Source organism: Crinia signifera, chromosome 9 (assembly GCF_055691185.1).
Source record: "Crinia signifera chromosome 9, ASM5569118v1, whole genome shotgun sequence".
NCBI classification, from domain to species: Eukaryota; Metazoa; Chordata; class Amphibia; order Anura; family Myobatrachidae; genus Crinia; species Crinia signifera.
The window spans coordinates 164,367,711-164,390,635 of NC_139225.1; the positions used below are offsets into that span (position 1 = coordinate 164,367,711).

Genomic DNA, 22,925 nt, shown 5'->3' on the forward strand with positions numbered 1-22,925 from the left:
CCCCATTGCCCCTGTATCTATGCACGACCTGCAGGACAGCCGGCACCACCTTGTGTAATACCCCATTGCCCCTGTATCTATGCAGGACCTGCAGGACAGCCGGCACCACCTTGTGTAATACCCCATTGCCCCTGTATCTATGCAGGACCTGCAGGACAGCGGGCACCACCTTGTATAATACCCATTGCCCCTGTATCTATGCAGGACCTGCAGGACAGCCGGCACCACCTTGTGTAATACCCCATTGCCCCTGTATCTATGCAGGACCTGCAGGACAGCCGGCACCACCTTGTGTTTATACCCCATTGCCCCTGTATCTATGCACGACCTGCAGGACAGCCGGCACCACCTTGTGTAATACCCCATTGCCCCTGTATCTATGCAGGACCTGCAGGACAGCGGGCACCACCTTGTGTTATACCCCATTGCCCCTGTATCTATGCACGACCTGCAGGACAGCCGGCACCACCTTGTGTAATACCCCATTGCCCCTGTATCTATGCAGGACCTGCAGGACAGCCGGCACCACCTTGTGTAATACCCCATTGCCCCTGTATCTATGCAGGACCTGCAGGACAGCGGGCACCACCTTGTATAATACCCCATTGCCCCTGTATCTATGCAGGACCTGCAGGACAGCCGGCACCACCTTGTGTAATACCCCATTGCCCCTGTATCTATGCAGGACCTGCAGGACAGCCGGCACCACCTTGTGTAATACCCCATTGCCCCTGTATCTATGCAGGACCTGCAGGACAGCCGGCACCACCTTGTGTAATACCCCATTGCCCCTGTATCTATGCATGACCTGCAGGACAGCCGGCACCACCTTGTATAATACCCCATTGCCCCGTATCTATGCAGGACCTGCAGGACAGCGGGCACCACCTTGTGTAATACCCCATTGCCCCTGTATCTATGCAGGACCTGCAGGACAGCCGGCACCACCTTGTGTAATACCCCATTGCCCCTGTATCTATGCATGACCTGCAGGACAGCCGGCACCACCTTGTATAATACCCCATTGCCCCTGTATCTATGCAGGACCTGCAGGACAGCGGGCACCACCTTGTGTAATACCCCATTGCCCCTGTATCTATGCATGACCTGCAGGACAGCCGGCACCACCTTGTATAATACCCCATTGCCCCTGTATCTATGCAGGACCTGCAGGACAGCGGGCACCACCTTGTGTAATACCCCATTGCCCCTGTATCTATGTAGGACCTGCAGGACAGCCGGCAGCACCTTGTGTAATACCCCATTGCCCCTGTATCTATGTAGGACCTGCAGGACAGCGGGCACCACCTTGTGTAATACCCCATTGCCCCTGTATCTATGCAGGACCTGCAGGACAGCCGGCACCACCTTGTATAATACCTCATTGCCCCTGTATCTATGCAGGACCTGCAGGACAGCGGGCACCACCTTGTGTTATACCCCATTGCCCCTGTATCTATGCAGGACCTGCAGGACAGCCGGCACCACCTTGTGTAATACCCCATTGCCCCTGTATCTATGCAGGACCTGCAGGACAGCGGGCACCACCTTGTGTAATACCCCATTGCCCCTGTATCTATGTAGGACCTGCAGGACAGCCGGCAGCACCTTGTTTAATACCCCATTGCCCCTGTATCTATGTAGGACCTGCAGGACAGCCGGCACCACCTTGTGTAATACCCCATTGCCCCTGTATCTATGTAGGACCTGCAGGACAGCGGGCACCACCTTGTGTAATACCCCATTGCCCCTGTATCTATGTAGGACCTGCAGGACAGCGGGCACCACCTTGTGTAATACCCCATTGCCCCTGTATCTATGTAGGACCTGCAGGACAGCCGGCACCACCTTGTGTAATACCCCATTGCCCCTGTATCTATGTAGGACCTGCAGGACAGCGGGCACCACCTTGTGTAATACCCCATTGCCCCTGTATCTATGCAGGACCTGCAGGACAGCCGGCACCACCTTGTGTAATACCCCATTGCCCCTGTATCTATGCAGGACCTGCAGGACAGCGGGCACCACCTTGTGTAATACCCCATTGCCCCTGTATCTATGCAGGACCTGCAGGACAGCCGGCACCACCTTGTGTAATACCCCATTGCCCCTGTATCTATGCAGGACCTGCAGGACAGCGGGCACCACCTTGTGTAATACCCCATTGCCCCTGTATCTATGTAGGACCTGCAGGACAGCCGGCAGCACCTTGTTTAATACCCCATTGCCCCTGTATCTATGTAGGACCTGCAGGACAGCCGGCACCACCTTGTGTAATACCCCATTGCCCCTGTATCTATGCAGGACCTGCAGGACAGCGGGCACCACCTTGTGTAATACCCCATTGCCCCTGTATCTATGCAGGACCTGCAGGACAGCCGGCACCACCTTGTATAATACCCCATTGCCCCTGTATCTATGCAGGACCTGCAGGACAGCGGGCACCACCTTGTGTAATACCCCATTGCCCCTGTATCTATGCAGGACCTGCAGGACAGCCGGCACCACCTTGTGTAATACCCCATTGCCCCTGTATCTATGCAGGACCTGCAGGACAGCGGGCACCACCTTGTGTAATACCCCATTGCCCCTGTATCTATGTAGGACCTGCAGGACAGCCGGCAGCACCTTGTTTAATACCCCATTGCCCCTGTATCTATGTAGGACCTGCAGGACAGCCGGCACCACCTTGTGTAATACCCCATTGCCCCTGTATCTATGTAGGACCTGCAGGACAGCGGGCACCACCTTGTGTAATACCCCATTGCCCCTGTATCTATGTAGGACCTGCAGGACAGCGGGCACCACCTTGTGTAATACCCCATTGCCCCTGTATCTATGCAGGACCTGCAGGACAGCGACCCCGTTGCCCCTGTATCTATGTATGACCTGCAGGACAGCGACCCCGTTGCCCCTGTATCTATGTATGACCTGCAGGACAGCGGGCACCACCTTGTATAATACCCCATTGCCCCTTTATCTATGTAGGACCTGCAGGACAGCGGGCACCACCTTGTGTAATACCCCATTGCCCCTGTATCTATGTACGACCTGCAGGACAGCTGGCACCACCTTGTATAATACCCCATTGCCCCTTTATCTATGTAGGACCTGCAGGACAGCGGGCACCACCTTGTATAATACCCCATTGCCCCTGTATCTATGCAGGACCTGCATGACAGCGACCCCATTGCCCCTGTATCTATGTATGACCTGCAGGACAGCTGGTACAAAGCTGCTGAGTCAGGGAGACTCCTCGCTGTCACCTGGACTATTTTTACCTGAACTTCCCTTCCGACCTGTGCAGACTCATCTTCTGCCTTAGTCACCTAACCTGGGAGAATGACATACATTATGCTTTGGGCGTGTGTGTATCCAAATGAGTTTAGCGTCCTTACAAACAGGAGCAGCAGAAACTGGAATGATTTCAAGGCGGAGAGACGCTCGGCTGAGGTTTGGCCGGTCCCGTCAGGTGCGTTATCGGTGCCCGGTGGGCTGCTGTCCATACAGTGGTACCACTGTTTGGTGTTACCGGTGGGGCTTGGTGCTGGTCTCGGAGTCACATTGTTGTGTGTGTGTGTGTGTGCGCGGTTGTAGACTGACACCTGTCTGCATTGTGTTTCCTCATCCTATTCAGAGGTGTATCTGTGTCCTTACCCTCTACACACAGGGACAGCACCTCTGCCCTCCCTGATACATCGGTCTCACGTCTCCCATTCTCGATTTTCCTGTATATCTGTCTTTCCCATCACTTTCTGTGTATGTATATAAGTTTTCCTTAGTTATTTTCAGCACCTGGGAGACAAAGGTAATAGGACTCTAGGGAACTTGTACTGTACCTACGGCTCCAAGTATGCTCCCCGGCAGCCTCTGTACTGTTATAGGACAGCTAAACCCTACCCTAAATCTGACATTTACAGGTATTGGTGAGTGTTATTGCGTCCTGTTACAAAGTATCAGACTGAAGCTCCTCCCACATGTCCTGATGGGATGAGACATCGCTGACTCCGCCTCTATGGATGAGTCATCCAATCCATAGTGTCCATTCCTGCAGAGCAAGCCTGTAAGCCTGTCATTCAGTCATTGCCAGCTTGGAGAGTGATGCTACCCTTACTAAACATGGCTGCCGGTTACTCAAAGTATGATGGACCGATGTACTGTAGTTATTTTATTTCTATAGCGCTTTTCTTCAGCAGGAGTCAGTTAAAGGGAGCACTGTTTCCATTTCTCCATATATATTACTCCGCTCTAATATAATCTATATATTCATACCAGACAGTGGCTTCACCGCCTCTGTAACGGATGAGCTTCTAGGTTTATAAGTGGAACTAAATTTTAGCCATTTGTTGCTTTTGTGGGTGGATAAAAGTGCAGAGGTGCAGTGTGTAGATATACTGTATACTGTAGTGCCCTTCCTATGTGGTGTTGTACAGTACCTGTGCCTGGCGCACTTTCTGCAAGTAAGTTATGGGCTTTGTGTATGCAGCGCTCCACCTGTCCCACAGCACTGCGCACCACAGGTGTACAACATCTGGTCGGGTACACAGCCGTAACGGGAATTACATTTTTTTGTGTTTGTTTCATAAATTGAACCCCTTCCCAAAAAAAACCCTTGTTCCTAAAATGGGTTCTGCAGCCGCGCCTCATCTGGCGCCATCCTCGTATGCGCACCTGTTCTTATATCTGCACCTGGCTTTGAGGTTCTAATTTTCCAATAGTTTTCGCTGCTGGGAATTGCCGGTATATGTGGTGGTGGCTGTGCAGATTCAGATATAATGTATGACCATCGATAGCTACAACAATCGATGGTTATCCAAGTAATATTTTACTACGATCGATGGCATGGTGCAAAATCGCCATCAATGCTAACCATCGATTGCGTCTGCACCAGTGCCCATCCATACTCTGCAACAGGCAAAAACCTTTACTACCTCTCATGCCCACACACCTCTATCACTGCCCTGCCTCCTGTTCTCCTGCCCAGTAACTTCCGCCAGTGGGGACCCGCTCACCCTGTGTTGCCCACATTCCCCTATCATGCTTTACCACCCAGCCTCCTGCTCTCATGCACCCTATCTCCCACCCAGTAGGAGGAGACACTGACTCAGGGGCACCATCCTGTACTCCTGTACTGCCACGCTGGACTTTCACCCACTGGCAGAAGCTGCACAGTGTCCCCCACCCTCCTCTTTAGTCCCCCGTATGCCCACACACCCCTATCACTACCCAGCTTCCTACTCTCCTGAACCGTAACTTCCACCACTGGGGAGTTGCTGACGCTGTGTTGCCCACATACTCCTATCATGCCTCATAGCCCCGCCTCCTGCTCTCAAGCACCCTAACTCCCACCCAGTAGGAGGACACACTGACTCAGGGGCACCGTCCTGTACTCCTGTGCTGCCACGCTGGACCCTCACCCACTGGCAGAAGCTGAACAGTGTTCCCCACTCTCCTCTTTAGTCCCCCTTATGCCCACACACCCCTATCACTACCCAGCCTCCTGTTTTCCTGTGTCGTGACCTCCGCCAGTGGGGAGCCGCTGACTCAAAAACACCCTACTATACTATTGCGCGCACACACACACACACACTTAAACAACACGCACACCCCCCCCCCCCACAAATGTCACTGTACCCTCCACACTATCAATGGACATCTTACTCTGTAACCGCTACAATACACACCCCCTTCCACATCATATGCTCTCTATTTAACACATTTCACCTATAACTCAAATTGCAATACAGGCATCTTTCATACAATTCTAACCATATTTCACACAATACCAACGTTCACAAATTAAGGGGGCTCAGCCCCTTACGACGGTGTGAAGAGCGCCCGTAGGGCGCGTTCAATTACCTAGTACTATTAATGAGCTTATTAATATTATTATTGTTAATGTGGCCCTAAATGGACAAAGGAACCAGCAATTCTGTTATAAAGTGAGCATATTGTATCTACAGAAATACAGCAGTGTGCAGTGAGGAACTCTGAAATAATGTACTGATCTTCTAGCACATATATGGTCTGCATGTCAGTGCTGAAATACAGACCACACTGTGCTAGAAATACCACAGCAGAGGGAGACACCTCAGGCAGGGAAGAGGAACTGCATGAGTTTTGGAAGATGCATCGCAACGTATAGGTTTTGCATGCGATTTGCGTGTGATTCGTTGCGATCTGCAGGCAGTACAAAAAGTATGTGCAGCACATACCTTTTGTACTGTGTGATGTGACGTGTCGCACTGCTTATCGCTAAATGCTAATTTATTATTTAATATTTTAACAAAACAAAAGGGAAACAATAGAATATTAAAACAAAGACCTTGAGCGAGTTATAGATTAATGTAAATGTCTTGAGGCTTCCGTAAAGGAACACTCGAGGGGAATTATTACAGCCCTGCAAGTACTCCTCCTGGCCACCAGGGACACTGTTCCCATTAAGCCTATAGCCAGGGTTTCCGAGCACCTTGGTTGGGAGAGTGAGTTAGGGGCTCTTGTAGGACTGGTCTCCCATTGCAAGATATGTACAGAATGTGTTATGTATTACCATGTATTGGATCTAAGCAGTTGATAGCGGGGCATGTTCCCGAGCGTATTACCTGTGCCATAGATCTGTGTGGCATTAACAGGCCGCTATGTGCAGGAAGACGGGTGCACAAAGTCCTCCGGACCTGCAAATAGCCGCTACATTACATCATTTTACATAAATGTGAGTTCTGTTGCTATGGGCAACCAATCAGATACAATTTATTATCTTCTAGATGCTATATAAATAAGTACATTCTGATTAGTTGCCCACAGTAACATCCCATGTAAAATCTAACTCTCAGTTTAGTAAATTTTCCCCAATGTCTCTGCTACCGCACTATGGGATCATTGTTTTGGTTTATATATCATATATTATATATGTGTGAGTCTATCTATCTATATCTCTATATGGGATCAGTATGAAATACCGACGCCAGAATCCCGACTGCCGCAATGCCAACAAGGGGGGACCGTGGATTGCCCCCCCCCCTTGCGGGCGCGATGCGCTCGCCACACAGCCGGCCCGGTTCCTCTCTACGCTCGGCACACTATTTTATTCTCACTCTATGTGTGTTGTGGACACCCATAGAGGGACAAAGTGCCGGGATTGCGGCGGTCGGGATTTCGATCGTCAGGATTTTGACCGCATCCCATCTACAGTATAGATATTGTCTACTATATAGATACACATATCTCAAAAGCTATTCATGTAGAACAACTTGTTATACACCTATAGATATATAATACTCTACGTCCCTGACAGCCGCCTTTGCGTTCCGTAGATTGTCCTGTGATATAGGCAGAGCCGCCCTTTGCGTTCCATAGATTGTCCTGTGATATAGGCAGAGCTGCCTTCGCATTCTGTAGATTGTCCTGTGATATAGGCAGAGCCGCCCTTTGCGTTCCGTAGATTGTACTGTGATATAGGCAGAGCTGCCTTTGCGTTCCGTAGATTGTCCTGTGATATAGGCAGAGCCGCCTTTGCGTTCCGTAGATTGTCCTGTGATATAGGCAGAGCCGCCCTTTGCGTTCCGTAGATTGTCCTGTGATATAGGCAGAGCCGCCCTTTGCGTTCCGTAGATTGTCCTGTGATATAGGCAGAGCCGCCCTTTGCGTTCCATAGATTGTCCTGTGATATAGGCAGAGGCGCCCTTTGCGTTCCGTTGATTGTCCTGTGATATAGGCAGAGCCGCCCTTTGCGTTCCGTAGATTGTCCTGTGATATAGGCAGAGCCGCCCTTTGCGTTCCGTAGATTGTCCTGTGATCTAGGCAGAGCCGCCTTCGCGTTCCATAGATTGTCCTGTGATATAGGCAGAGCCGGCCTTCATGCTCCGTAGATTGTCCTGTGATATAGGCAGAGCTGGCCTTTGCTGATTTATCATATAACTGGTAAATGTTTTGCTGCCTGCAGGGATAGTCCGTCTTCCTCTCCTGATAATCTCTGTATCCTCTGCAGAATGACATCATCTCTCTACCAGATTCCAGCTTTCAGCAACAAAGCCTATAATACAGTTCGGTCCATTAGGTGCATTGTAACACCCCTAGTAGGTGCAATTCCCGTACATGGGCTGCTGTCTGCAAAATGCATCATGTGATACTGTACATACCATTTACTGATATGGAGACTATAGTCTTCTTGTTACTTTACCTTATAGACCAGTGTTTTTCAACCACTGTGCCGTGGCATACTAGTGTGCCTTGAGCTGTTCTCAAGTGTGCCCCCAGATCTAGAGATGTTCACACCAGTTTATAGCCACCACCAGTTCATCTGTTATTTACTGGTCTCTTCTTTTCATGTAAAGAGCCAATGTATTTTATTTTTGTTACTTGTGGGGACCAGTGTGATTGTTTTTTATATGGGGCCAACAGGATTTTTTTTTCTGTGGGGGCCAATGTGTTTTGCCCTGTGGGGATCTCATGGTGTGCCTTGGCAATTTTAAAATCTTATTCAGTGTGCCGCAAGGTAAAAATCCCGTCCCCTGTCTGGTGTGACCCCGCCCCCTGTCTGGTGTGATCCCGCCCCCTGTCTGGTGTGATCCCGCCCCCTGCCTGGTGTGATCCCGCCCCCTGCCTGGTGTGATCCCGCCCCCTGCCTGGTGTGATCCCGTCCCCTGCCTGGTGTGACCCCGCCCCCTGTCTGGTGTGACCCCGCCCCCTGCCTGGTGTGATCCCGCCCCCTGTCTGGTGTGATCCCGCCCCCTGTCTGGTGTGATCCCGCCCCCTGTCTGGTGTGATCCCGCCCCCTGCCTGGTGTGATCCCGCCCCCTGCCTGGTGTGATCCCGCCCCCTGCCTGGTGTGATCCCGCCCCCTGCCTGGTGTGAACACTTGGCATAGTATCTCTGTTTGTGGTTATTGCCTTTACTCTGCTATTGTGATTCCATTGTTGAAATCTTTCTTTCCAATTGTATAATATTCTCTTGTGAATTGTCTTTTAGATGAATGGTCTGGCGATGGTGGACGAGCCTATGGATGAAGGAGACTCCTTATTACCTTTTGTGAGTACAGTTCTTCCCAGCAGTGTATATTGGCGGGTGACAATGCCTGGTGCCCCGGCTGTGCCACAGGGGCAGAGTGGTGATTCCCGGAGGGGTTCCTGTCTGGGAGGTACAAGGAGGGTGGTCCTACATTCACATGAGGGGTAGAAGTTCAGTTGTTCTGTGAAGTGCTGTCTGCTTGGGAATGCATTTGTGCCGGGTGTGTGTGTGTCGGCATGCCTGGGAATGCATCTGTGCCGGGTGTTTGTGTGTGTCGGCATGCCTGGGAGTGCATCTGTGCCGGGTGTGTGTGTATGTCGGCATGCCTGGGAGTGCATCTGTGCCGGGTGTTTGTGTGTGTCGGCATGCCTGGGAGTGCATCTGTGCCGGTTGTGTGTGTATGTCGGCATGCCTGGGAGTGCATCTGTGCCGGGTGTGTGTGTGTGTCAGCATGCCTGGGAGTGCATCTGTGCCGGGTGTGTGTGTGTCGGCATGCCTGGGAGTGCACCTGTGCCGGGTGTGTATGTGTGTCGGCATGCCTGGTTGTGTCAGCAGTAATTAGCTTCCTCTGTATCATTGTCACTGATCATCCCTCTGTGTCACCAGGATGAAGGAAACGTGAAGGAGATTCAGATCACCCACCACGTGAAGGAAGGATGCGAGAAAGCCGACCCGGCACAGTTTGAGCTTCTGAAAGTCCTTGGCCAGGGATCGTTTGGAAAGGTCAGCTGCTTCTCCCCCCGGTGCCCGCCTCTCTTCCGCTCTCCCCGGTGCCCGCCTCTCTTCCGCTCTCCCCGGTGCCCGCCTCTCTTCCGCTCTCCCCGGTGCCCGCCTCTCTTCCGCTCTCCCCGGTGCCCGCCTCTCTTCCGCTCTCCCCGGTGCCTGCCTCTCCTGCACTCCCCGGTGCCCGCCTCTCTTCCGCTCTCCCCGGTGCCTGCCTCTCCTGCACTCCCCGGTGCCCACGTCTCTTCCGCTGTCCCCAATCTGCCTTCATGTTTCTCCTCTGTGTGGTCTCGTCCAAGCCCAGAACCGGAATCTCATGACTCATCTCTTATATATTTAGCCAGATCTGTCACTCATCCCCTGTGTATATAACGTTCCCGCCCAGCGGCATACACAAACCCGCCCCCCCTAGGGAAAAGACCAGTGTTTTATGTGTACAACGTTTTCATGTGTATAACGTTCCACCCCCTTGACATCACCTCCCCCCGCCCAGCCAGGGCTACAGTACACGCCCACCATCCACCATTACTCCACAGCCGCCATCCACCATTACTCCTGCACCCCCCCCTCTGCCAGCACACCCCCGCGACCCCCCTCCCGCGGTTCGCGGGACCCCCGCGACCCTGCTCCCGCATTTCTCGTACCCACGTGACAATGGGGGATCCTGTACCGCCACAAGCAGGTGCCGCCCCTAGGTGGGAAATCCGGCCCTGGCTGCCGCACTGCAGGTTTCCCCACTGCCCTCTGCACCAGCGCCACAACTTTTATCAATGTCTTGCCCACATACCACTATTATACAGCCTCCTGCTCTCATGTACGCTCACTCCCTCCCAGTGGGAGGAGACGCTCACCCACTGCCGGGAGCTGCATACTGTCCCCCACCCTCCTCCAGTTCTAGGTAAGCCCATCGACCATCAATGATTTCAAATAATCGATGGTTTATGGCCGATGATGAATACTTTTGCCATCGATGTGGGAGGACCAGATGGTTTCCCTGCATCGATGGCAAAGGAGAACCGATCAAGTTTCAAATTTTTTTAAGGTGCCGGGACACGGATCATAGCTCCGCCCCCCACACCCGGAAGTCCCGCCACCATGTTCTGATTGACCCACGGCCTATTCAGTCAGATATAATGGATAACCATCGATATCTACAACAATCGATGGTTATCCAAGTAATATGTTACTACTATCGATGGCAGGGTGCAAAATCGCCATCAATGCCAACCATCGATGGCGTCTGCACCAATGCCTATCCCTACTCAGCAACAGCCAAAAACCTTTACTACCCCTCATGCCCGCATACCTCTATCACTGCCCTGCCTCCTGTTCTCCTGCCCCGTAACTTCCGCCAGTGGGGACCCGCTCACCCTGTGTTGCCCACATTCCCCTATCATGCCTCATAGCCCAGCCTCCTGCTCTCATGCACCCTAACTCCCACCCAGTAGGAAGAGACACTGACTCAAGGGCACCGTCCTGTACTCCTGTGCTGCCACACTGGACCCTCACCCACTGGCAGTAGCTGCACAGTGTCCCCCACCCTCCTCTTTAGTCCCCCTTATGCCCACACACCCCTATCACTACCCAGCCTCCTGTTTTCCTGTGTCGTGACCTCCGCCAGTGGGGAGCCGCTGACTCAAAAACACCCTACTATACTATTGCACACACACACACCTAAACAACATGCACACACAGCCCCCCCCACACCCACAAATGTCACTGTACCATCCACACTATCAATGTACATCTTACTCTGTAACCGCTTTTTAATTAAACAAAACAATACACACCCCCTTCCACATCATATGCTCTCTATGTAACACATTTCACCTATAACTCAAGTTGCAATACAGGGCATCTTTCATACAATTCTAACCATATTTCACACAATATAAACGTTCACAAATTAAGGGGGCGCAGCCCCTTACGCCGGTGTGAAGAGTGCCCGTAGGGCGCGATGAATCACCTAGTTTCATATATTGTGTTGGTCAGGCACTGGACATGACGCACTGACCTCTCTTCCACTGTCCCAGTTGCCTGCCACTTTTCCGCTCTCCCCGGTGCCCTCCTCTCCTGCTCTCCCCGGTGCCCTCCTCTCCTGCTCTCCCTGATGCCCTCCTCTCCTGCTCTCCCCGGTGCCCTCCTCTTCTGCTCTCTCCTGTGCCCACGTCTCTTCTGCTCTCTCCTGTGCCCACGTCTCTTCTGCTCTCCCCGGTGCCCTCCTCTTCTGCTCTCCCCGGGGCCCGCGTCTCTTCTGCTCTCCCCGGGGCCCGCGTCTCTTCTGCTCTCCCCGGGGCCTGCGTCTCTTCTGCTCTCCCCGGTGCTCGCCTCTCTTCTGCTCTCCCCGGTGGCTGCCTCTCCCCGGTTCCCACGTGCCTTCCGCTCTCCCCAATCTGCCTTCATGTTTCTCCCCTGTGTGGTCTTAATCCAAGACCGGGACCAGATTCATATTACTGATTTCATATGATGTGTACAACATACAGCAATGGTCAGGCGCTGGACATGACGCACTGACCTCTGTTCTGCGGTTCCGCTGTTATCACTGCACCAGTGAGGATAATACAATAGCTGATAGGAGGATAATGTAACGGTCATATGTTTGCTGTATATTCTGCTGCCGACTGGTCATGTCACATACGTGTGCTGAGACGCTGTGGAACATGTGTTTCTGCTGTACCATCACTGTAGGAGACTTTAGGGTTAATCACTAATATTGGACCCAATGATTTACATACAGCTCTGATAGTGGGTGCACCGCGTGTGCACAGGTCCAGCTGTGTGCCGTCACACGCAGCCGGATTGACAAGCTGGAAGAAAACCAATCAGGCGCAAACAATAACTGTCACTTTCAGAGGCTTTACTAAATGTTCCTGTTATTGTGCAGATGGAGGGGCAGTAAGTTGTGTTGTGTTATATACAGGACACTTGTGTCCTCCTACCTCCGGCCTGAGAGTGCGTCCTGTGCTGAGTGACGTGACAGATGACACTTGTACCGATGTTCCACACTCCCTGTGTATTCCACACATCTGCCAATGGTCGCGTACGCGTCACAAGACCTGGCGGTGCGGCTGCATCTGTATATTGTGTGTGACGGAGTCTGTATACAGAGCAGGACAGGACTTCATGTACGGATGAGAGACTCTACATTTACTAAGATGGGAGTTCTCTGGTAAATGAGATGTTGTCCGTAGCAACTTCTCATTTATTTATCACTTTCTAGAAGATAATCGATATAATCTGATTGGTTGCTATGGGCTACGTCAATAGAAGTTCCATCTTAGTTATTATACAAGTGTCATGTGTCGCACTCAGCGCAGTCCCCTCGCGCCTCCGAGCCACATTGCGCTACGACAAAAATGCGTTTGGGCAGATAAAACACCAGATGCGAGAAGGTTCTGACCCGGCCCAGCGCGCAGAGAGGGCGACACTTCTGTCCATGTTACATGTTCCAGGAGCGTGTCTTACATGTGCTCTGTAACTGGCTTGGCCTGGGCATGTGTGTGCCTTGCTGCAGTATATAGTGAGGACACGCGCGCACACACACGTATAATGTAGTAACGCAGAATAACAGCGTATGACTCGGGGACTGAGCAGCGTTAATATTCCCATTACAATCTAATCCCTCCCAGCGTGAGTATTACATCTATACATAACATAATGGGCTCTCTGTAGCTGTAGAAATCACCGGAATGTTTAATAATGGAGGGGGAATTATATCACAGCGGTGCCGCCTGACCCCCGCAGACCAGTCGCTGCCATGTGTTTAGTAACATTGCAGAGAGCGTTCCGGTAATTACTCTGTTACTAATAGTTCCCGCAGGGAGGGACTGTTACCCTGATATAATGCCTTCCTGCGCCGGTAAGCACCATATAATGGCGTGACTGGTACCATACCGGTACTATAGGCATCCAGTACCTGGGGGATCTCCCAGCCAATGTCTCCTGATGTACTTACAGAAGAGCTGCGTCTTTATCCCGCGTTCCCCGGATCTAGTGACCCATATACCCTGTCATCCATACACAGCGATTTCATGTCATTAAGCCAAATGTGTATTCTGCAGGTTTTCCTCGTGCGTAAGACCATCGGGCCAGATGCCGAACAACTTTATGCAATGAAAGTATTAAAAAAGGCTTCTCTGAAAGGTGAGTGCTGTAATTGTAGGCTCCGCCTATGGATCATGTGATACTGGGCAGGCTCCGCCTATGGATCATGTGATACTGGGCAGGCTCCGCCTATGGATCATGTGATACTGGGCAGGCTCCGCCTATGGATCATGTGATACTGGGCAGGCTCCGCCTATGGATCGCGTGATACTGGGCAGGCTCCGCCTATGGATCGCGTGATACTGGGCAGGCTCCGCCTATGGATCATGTGATACTGGGCAGGCACATAAATGTGTTATAGAATCTTTTATGGAGCGCTGTACGGTGTCAGGTTGGGTATCCCATATCCGAAATATTCTGAAAACGGCAGAATCTCTTCCCCTGGTGCTCTCCGCTATGGGGTTACCCTGCTCTCTGCCATGGGATTATCCTGCTCCCTGCCATGGGGTTATCCTGCTCTCTGCCATGGGGTTATCCTGCTCTCCGCCATGGGATTATCCTGCTCTCCGCCATGGGGTTATCCTGCTCTCCGCCATGGGGTTACCCTGCTCTCCGCCATGGGGTTATCCTGCTCTCTGCCATGGGGTTATTCTGCTCTCCGCCATGGGGTTATCCTGCTCTCCGCCATGGGGTTACCCTGCTCTCCGCCATGGGGTTATCCTGCTCTCTGCCATGGGGTTATCCTGCTTTCCTCCACGGGGTTATCCTGCTCTCCTCCACGGGGTTATCCTGCTCTCCGCCATGGGGTTATCCTGCTCTCCGCCATGGGGTTACCCTGCTCTCCGCCATGGGGTTATCCTGCTCTCTGCCATGGGGTTATCCTGCTCTCCTCCACGGGGTTATCCTGCTCTCCTCCACGGGGTTATCCTGCTCTCCGCCATGGGGTTATCCTGCTCTCCGCCATGGGGTTATCCTGCTCTCCGCCATGGGGTTATCCTGCTCTCCTCCTCTCTGCACATGTTACATCTGCCCTGCAGTGCACATGGTTTAGAGAAAAAGTGTTTAAAGAAGGAGTTTGCTTTTGCAAACCAACCTGATTCACCCGAATCATTTGCCGCATATAAAGAATGTAATTAGAAATCTAAAAATACAATCAAGATGGCTAAATTGAACGTAAAATAGCCGCAGATAGCAAATCTAATCCCAAAAAAATTCTACTATTATATAAACAGGAAATGGTTAAGAAAGGAAAATATTGGCCCACTAAAAAATAAGCAGAAAACCTGGTAATGGAAGGAAAAGGGAAAGCAGAATTATTCAATGAATTTTTTGCTTTACAAGGGAAGAATCTTCTGAAGATCTCCCACAGATTAAATGCTCGGCTCTTGATTGCTCCCAAACTGTATGTTTGAGTGAGGTAATGGTCAAAAATAGACCTAAATAGTAACAAATCTCCTGGCCCGGACGGAATACACCCTAGGATACTAAAATAATTGAGTTCTGTCATAGAACTACCGTTATATCAGACATTCGAGGAATCAATAAACTCGGGGATGGTACCAACGGACTGGCGCATAGCTAACGTAGTACCAATATGGAAGAAAGGTAGCAAAACTAACCCTGACAATTATAGACCGGTCAGCCTTACATCCATTGTGGGAAAAATATTAGAAGGAATAATAAGAGAGAGTATCCAAAATTTCTTAGAACAGGATAAAGTGATAAGTAATGGTGGGTTATAAGGTTTATCACCTTATAACCCACCATTATTAGTTCGTCGCATGGGTTCGTCAAAAATAGATCATGTAAGACTAATTTAATTAGCTTCTATGAGGAAGTCAGTAGGGGGTTGGATTTAGGGAAATCTGTTGATGTAATACTTCTCAATTTCGCTAAAGCTTTTGACACGGTGCCTCATAAAAGGTTATAAGGAACACTAGGTATTTTAGGGTTAGGAGGTAAAATTTGTAATTGGATTAAAAACTGGTTGCACAATCGGGGACAGAGAGTGGTGGTAAATGGCATACATTCCAGTTGGGTATGGTCCAAAGTGGAGTCCCACCAGGTTCATTATTGGGACCCACCTTGTTTAATATATTTATTAAGGATATAGGAAGTGACATAGTGAGTAAAATTTTAATATTTGCGGACGACATGAAATTGAGTAAGGAAACTAATTCAGGAGAGGATGTGGAAACACTACAAAGTGACTTAAACTGCATTTTCCACCTTTCCGCTTTAATTAACGTTTAGAAATGTAAAGTGATGCATTATGGGAACAAAAAGCTACTTATAGACTAAATGGAATAATTATAAGGAATTCTGCTGTGGAGAAGGACTTGGGGGTCATCATAGATGATACATTGCGTAATAGTGCACACTGCTCAAGTGGAATGGATTCAAGGGATGCCAATGTGATAGTGCCTCTTTACAAGCCATTGGTGAGACCACACTTGGAGTATTGTGTTCAATTCTGGGCACCGCACCTTAAAAAGGACATAAGTGAATTGGAACAGGTACAGAGAAGGGCGACTAAGCTAGTGAAAGGTCTCGAATCACTAGAATACAAAGATAGATTATCCAAACTGAATATGTTATCACTGGAGAAACGGAGGTTGATATGATTGGTATGTTCACATACAGGATTGGGAATCATGTGGAATTGGGAGATGATTGTTCAGTATCAGGCCTATACTTAGGACACGCGGGCATGTACTGAGGATCGGGGAAAATAAATTCCGTACTGAATTAAGAAGAGGATTCTTCACCATTAGAGCAGTAACATTCTGGAACTCATTGCCGGTGGGGTGATTTATATCAAAACTGGATGCAGCCACTAAGGGAATCCTATAGATATGACTTACTCACGTCAGTAGTTACAGGCCAGATAGGTTGAACTCAATGGACTAATGTATTTTTTCAGCCTTAATTACTATGTCACCCTCTATGTGTATATGTTATATTTACCTGTGGGTAGAAGTAGAGCTATAACCTTTTTGTGTGTCTTCTATTCCATGTGCAGTAAGAGACAGAGTCCGAACGAAGATGGAGCGTGATATCCTTGTGGAAGTGAACCACCCATTTATTGTCAAGTTGCACTACGGTGAGTGTCTATGTACTAATAGCAGAAAGGTGATTTCTGTGATGCTGGTGTCTGAGGAGGGCACATCATATATTCAAGGTCTATGTTTCTATGTTTCTATGTTGGTCTCTAGATTTGCACACTTATAATGGGGTTGCTTCGATTCTGAGCTATGTGGTAAAACTTCCTCCTCCCATTTGCAATGCATCACCATTGTGCTCTGGAATATGTGACAGTTGGTAAACTCCTCCCAGTGCACCTGCTGGCTGACCTGGTACCTATGATCCGCTGGGTGCTCTGTAAACTGTGACCGTTATTTGCAACCACCCACTAAGCAGGGATTTTGACTAAATTTTAGGGGTAAAATGTTCCACCCAGCAATCCTCGTATAATTATCAGCTTGTTACGTGGATGACTTCATTGTGACGTTTCCGGACAGCAAATGGCTGATTAATTCCCATCCAGTTATATACATGGCTGAACATTGCGTGAGGTTTGGCGTCCCCAGTAAATGACCCTGGCCCTCAAAGGGGCACCCAATTCCTTCTTCTGGCTGCGATGTGCCCTTACTCCGCAGCACATTGCGGCCAGGAACTTGGCAAGGTTCTCCTTATAGTGACTGGTGCAGTGTGCACCGTTACATTGCACTGAATCCCCATTAAGTGTCTGGATACTGTGCAGTTGCCATGGCAATTCTCTATGTATGAGAAGTACTTAGAGATGCTGCGGGAGCTCAGCACTGATGTGTGTGCTAGGAGTATACCCGGGGCAGGACAGGTGTACAGTGCTGGAACTGTAATATTGTCTCTCTGTCTCCTTATGTTCTCAGCCTTTCAGACAGAAGGGAAATTATACCTGATTCTGGACTTCCTCAGGGGAGGAGATGTCTTCACGCGGCTGTCCAAAGAGGTAACTACTATCTGCTTTTATACCATACCTTGTGCCGTTAGGTCCCTAATAGAGGCGTTCTCTGTAAGATCGCCGCTGCTTTATACCGAGTGTAATTATATTACAGGGACCTGGTGAGAATGGATTTCTGATTTCTGAATTACATAGATAATTAGTGTTGGAATGATTGATAGTTGAGTTTCCACAACCACTACTTAGACTTAGCCCCGCCCCCCACCGACGACCCACCACCATCCCTGACTGGAGGGCTGCGACATGTTGGTTAGAACATCACAGATCACAGGGGCAGATGTATTAAGCCCTGAGAAAAATTTGGGGCAGTACGAACGGTGTAACGGTCTGCATTACTGCCTCACAGCACTGAGGTCATGGGTTCTATCCCTACCGTGGCCCTAACTGTGTGGAGTTTGTATATTCTCCCTATGCTAGCGCCAGTTTGCTCCGGTTTCCCCCCACAATCCCAAAAATATACTAGTCTGTTATTTGACAGTAACCCTTGAATGTCTGTGTGAGCGTGTACATGTGTTCGGGAATATAGAGCGTAAACTCCACTGGGGCAGGAACTGATGTGATTGTACAATAATCTCTGTACAGCGCTGCGGAAAATGTGTGCGCTATATAAATAACTGGTAATAATATTCTCTGTACAGTGATGCAGAATATGTGTGCGCTATATAAATAACTGGTAATAATAGTCTCTGTACAGCGCTGTGGAATATGTGTGCGCTATATAAATAACTGGTAATAATATTCTCTGTACAGTGATGCAGAATATGTGTGCGCTATATAAATAACTGGTAATAATAGTCTCTGTACAGCGCTGTGGAATATGTGTTCGCTATATAATACCTGGTAATAATAGTCTCTGTACAGCGCTGTGGAATATGTGTGCTCTATATAAATAACTGGTAATAATATTCTCTGTACAGCGCTGCGGAATATGTGTGCGCTATATAATAACTGGTAATAATAGTCTCTGTACAGCGCTGCGGAATATGTGTGCGCCATATAAATAACTAGTAATAATATTCTCTGTACAGCACTGCGGAATATGTGTGCGCTATATAATAACTGGTAATAATAGTCTCTGTACAGCGCTGCGGAATATGTGTGCGCTATATAATAACTGGTAATAATATTCTCTGTACAGCGCTGCAGAATATGTGTGCGCTATATAATAACTGGTAATAATAGTCTCTGTACAGCGCTGTGGAATATGTGTGCGCTATATAATAACTGGTAATAATAGTCTCTGTACAGCGCTGCGGAATATGTGTGCGCTATATAATAACTGGTAATAATAGTCTCTGTACAGCGCTGCGGAAAATGTGTGCGCTATATAAATAACTAGTAATAATATTCTCTGTACAGCACTGCGGAATATGTGTGCGCTATATAATAACTGGTAATAATAATCTCTGTACAGCGCTGCGGAATAAGTGTGCGCTATATAATATAACTGGTAATAATATTCTCTGTACAGCGCTGCGGAATATGTGTGCGCTATATAATATAACTGGTAATAATATTCTCTACAGCGCTGCGGAATATGGGTGCGCTATATAATAACTGGTAATAATATTCTCTGTACAGTGCTGCGGAATATGTGTGCGCTATATAATAACTGGTAATAATAGTCTCTGTACAGCGCTGCGGAATATGTGTGTGTTATATAATAACTGTAATAATATTCTCTGTACAGTGCTGCGGAATATGTGTGCGCTATATAATAACTGGTAATAATATTCTCTGTACAGCGCTGCGGAATATGTGTGTGCTATATAATAACTGGTAATAATAATCTCTGTACAGCGCTGCGGAATATGTGTGCGCTATATAAATAACTGGTAATAATAGTCTCTGTACAGTGCTGCGGAATATGTGTGCGCTATATAAATAACTGGTAATAATAGTCTCTGTACAGTGCTGCGGAATATGTGTGCGCTATATAATAACTGGTAATAATAGTCTCTGTACAGCGCTGTGGAATATGTGTGCGCTATATAATAACTGGTAATAATGGTCTCTGTACAGCGCTGTGGAATATGTGTGCGCTATATAATAACTGGTAATAATAGTCTCTGTACAGTGCTGCGGAATATGTGTGCGCTATATAATAACTGGTAATAATAGTCTCAGTACAGCGCTGTGGAATATGTGTGCACTATATAATAACTGGTAATAATGGTCTCTGTACAGCGCTGTGGAATATGTGTGCGCTATATAATAACTGGTAATAATAGTCTCTGTACAGCGCTGCGGAATAGGTGTGCTATATAATAACTGGTAATAATAGTCTCTGTACAGCGCTGCGGAATATGTGTGCGCTATATAATAACTGGTAATAATAGTCTCTGTACAGTGCTGCGGAATATGTGTGCGCTATATAATAACTGGTAATAATATTCTCTGTACAGGGCTGTGGAATATGTGTGCGCTATATAATAACTGGTTATAATAGTCTCTGTACAGTGCTGCGGAATATGTGTGCGCTATATAATATAACTGGTAATAATATTCTCTACAGCGCTGCGGAATATGGGTGCGCTATATAATAACTGGTAATAATATTCTCTGTACAGTGCTGCGGAATATGTGTGCGCTATATAATAACTGGTAATAATAGTCTCTGTACAGCGCTGCGGAATATGTGTGTGTTATATAATAACTGTAATAATATTCTCTGTACAGTGCTGCGGAATATGTGTGCGCTATATAATAACTGGTAATAATATTCTCTGTACAGCGCTGCGGAATATGTGTGCGCTATATAATAACTGGTAATAATAATCTCTGTACAGCGCTGCGGAATATGTGTGCGCTATATAAATAACTGGTAATAATAGTCTCTGTACAGTGCTGCGGAATATGTGTGCGCTATATAAATAACTGGTAATAATAGTCTCTGTACAGTGCTGCGGAATATGTGTGCGCTATATAATAACTGGTAATAATAGTCTCTGTACAGCGCTGTGGAATATGTGTGCGCTATATAATAACTGGTAATAATGGTCTCTGTACAGCGCTGCGGAATATGTGTGCGCTATATAATAACTGGTAATAATATTCTCTGTACAGCGCTGCGGAATATGTGTGCGCTATATAATAACTGGTAATAATATTCTCTGTACAGCGCTGTGGAATATGTGTGCGCTATATAATAACTGGTAATAATAGTCTCTGTACAGCGCTGCGGAATATGTGTGCGCTATATAATAACTGGTAATAATAGTCTCTGTACAGTGCTGCGGAATATGTGTGCGCTATATAATAACTGGTAATAATATTCTCTGTACAGGGCTGTGGAATATGTGTGCGCTATATAATAACTGGTTATAATAGTCTCTGTACAGTGCTGCGGAATATGTGTGCGCTATATAATAACTGGTAATAATAGTCTCTGTACAGCGCTGCGGAATATGTGTGCGCTATATAATAACTGGTAATAATAGTCTCTGTACAGTGCTGCGGAATATGTGTGCGCTATATAATAACTGGTAATAATATTCTCTGTACAGGGCTGTGGAATATGTGTGTGCTATATAATAACTGGTAATAATAGTCTCTGTACAGCGCTGCAGAATATGTGTGCGCTATATAATAACTGGTAATAATAGTCTCTGTACAGTGCTGCGGAATATGTGTGCGCTATATAATAACGGGTAGTAATATTCTCTGTACAGCGCTGCGGAATATGTGTGCGCTATATAATAACTGGTAATAATAGTCTCTGTACAGTGCTGCGGAATATGTGTGCGCTATATAATAACTGGTAATAATAGTCTCTGTACAGCGCTGCGGAATATGTGTGCGCTATATAATAACTGGTAATAATAGTCTCTGTACAGTGCTGCGGAATATGTGTGCGCTATATAATAACTGGTAATAATAGTCTCTGTACAGTGCTGCGGAATATGTGTGCGCTATATAATAACTGGTAATAGTCTCTGTACAGCGCTGCGGAATATGTGTGTGCTATATAATAACTGGTAATAATAGTCTCTGTACAGCTCTGCGGAATATGTGTGCGCTATATAATAACTGGTAATAATATTCTCTGTACAGCGCTGCGGAATATGTGTGCGCTATATAATAACTGGTAATAATAGTCTCTGTACAGCGCTGTGGAATATGTGTGCACTATATAATAACTGGTAATAATATTCTCTGTACAGCGCTGTGGAATATGTGTGCGCTATATAATAACTGGTAATAATATTCTCTGTACAGCGCTGTGGAATATGTGTGCGCTATATAATAACTGGTAATAATATTCTCTGTACAGCGCTGTGGAATATGTGTGCGCTATATAATAACTGGTAATAATAGTCTCTGTACAGCGCTGCGGAATATGTGTGCACTATATAAATAACTGGTAATAATATTCTCTGTACAGCGCTGCGGAATATGTGTGCGCTATGTAATAACTGGTAACAATAATAATAAAGTGGTCGGTGATAATGCAGCAGCAAATCAGACCCTAACTGCCATTTTTAAAACCCTGCCAGTAACATGGGAGTTAGGAGCTGATTGGCTGTTGCGTTACCACCTCCACCAGGCGTAATACTAGGGTAGGATCGGTGGGATCCTGGGATTTGGCCACAAAAAAATGTAAATCCTGGGATTGAAGTTTCCACTCTGGATATTTTAGTATTAGACTGCAGTTGTGCAGTCTAATGCTGGGCAGTGTCTGAGCGCTTCTCAGATGCTGCCCTGGGTTCTCCCATCAACTGCTGTGCGGCTCTGGGCAGTGTGGCCTGGTCAGAGGTCACGCTGCGCAAGCCACACGCCGGTTCCGCCCACCTGGCTCGCGTCTGCCTGGCTCCCAGCTGCACCGCCAGTACTGGACCCAGTTTCCTCTGATATTAGATCATTGCCATCCGATTACCGGCCGTGCTTTAGTTTGAGCAATCAGCCGCGGCGGAGAACCAAAGCGCATGCGCTCAGCGTACGGACTCCATAAACACCTATAAGCGCTGTGGGTCTTATTCACAAATGCTGGAAAAGCTTTGAAGACTTTCCTTGGAAAAGTCATTAACGTATATGTTGGTCTCAAAATAATTTCATTGACTTTGTCAGCAGCATTGTACAAGGTGTAATGCGTAGGTGGGGCGAGGAAACGCCCTGAGTCTACGTCTACTTACCATTCGCTGGCAATTAC

General features: G+C 48.1%; 1 protein-coding gene across 1 annotated transcript in view; it reads left to right on the forward strand.

Annotated features, from left to right (window-relative positions):
- Window positions 1-22,925, forward strand: part of RPS6KA6 (ribosomal protein S6 kinase A6) — a 103,134-nt gene that overhangs the window by 29,859 nt on the left and 50,350 nt on the right. The window contains exons 2-6 of the mRNA XM_083160378.1: window positions 8,968-9,027; window positions 9,613-9,729; window positions 13,791-13,872; window positions 16,796-16,876; window positions 17,685-17,764. Coding sequence (XP_083016504.1) covers window positions 8,968-9,027; window positions 9,613-9,729; window positions 13,791-13,872; window positions 16,796-16,876; window positions 17,685-17,764 — 420 coding nt within the window. The remainder of the gene's footprint in view (window positions 1-8,967; window positions 9,028-9,612; window positions 9,730-13,790; window positions 13,873-16,795; window positions 16,877-17,684; window positions 17,765-22,925) is intronic.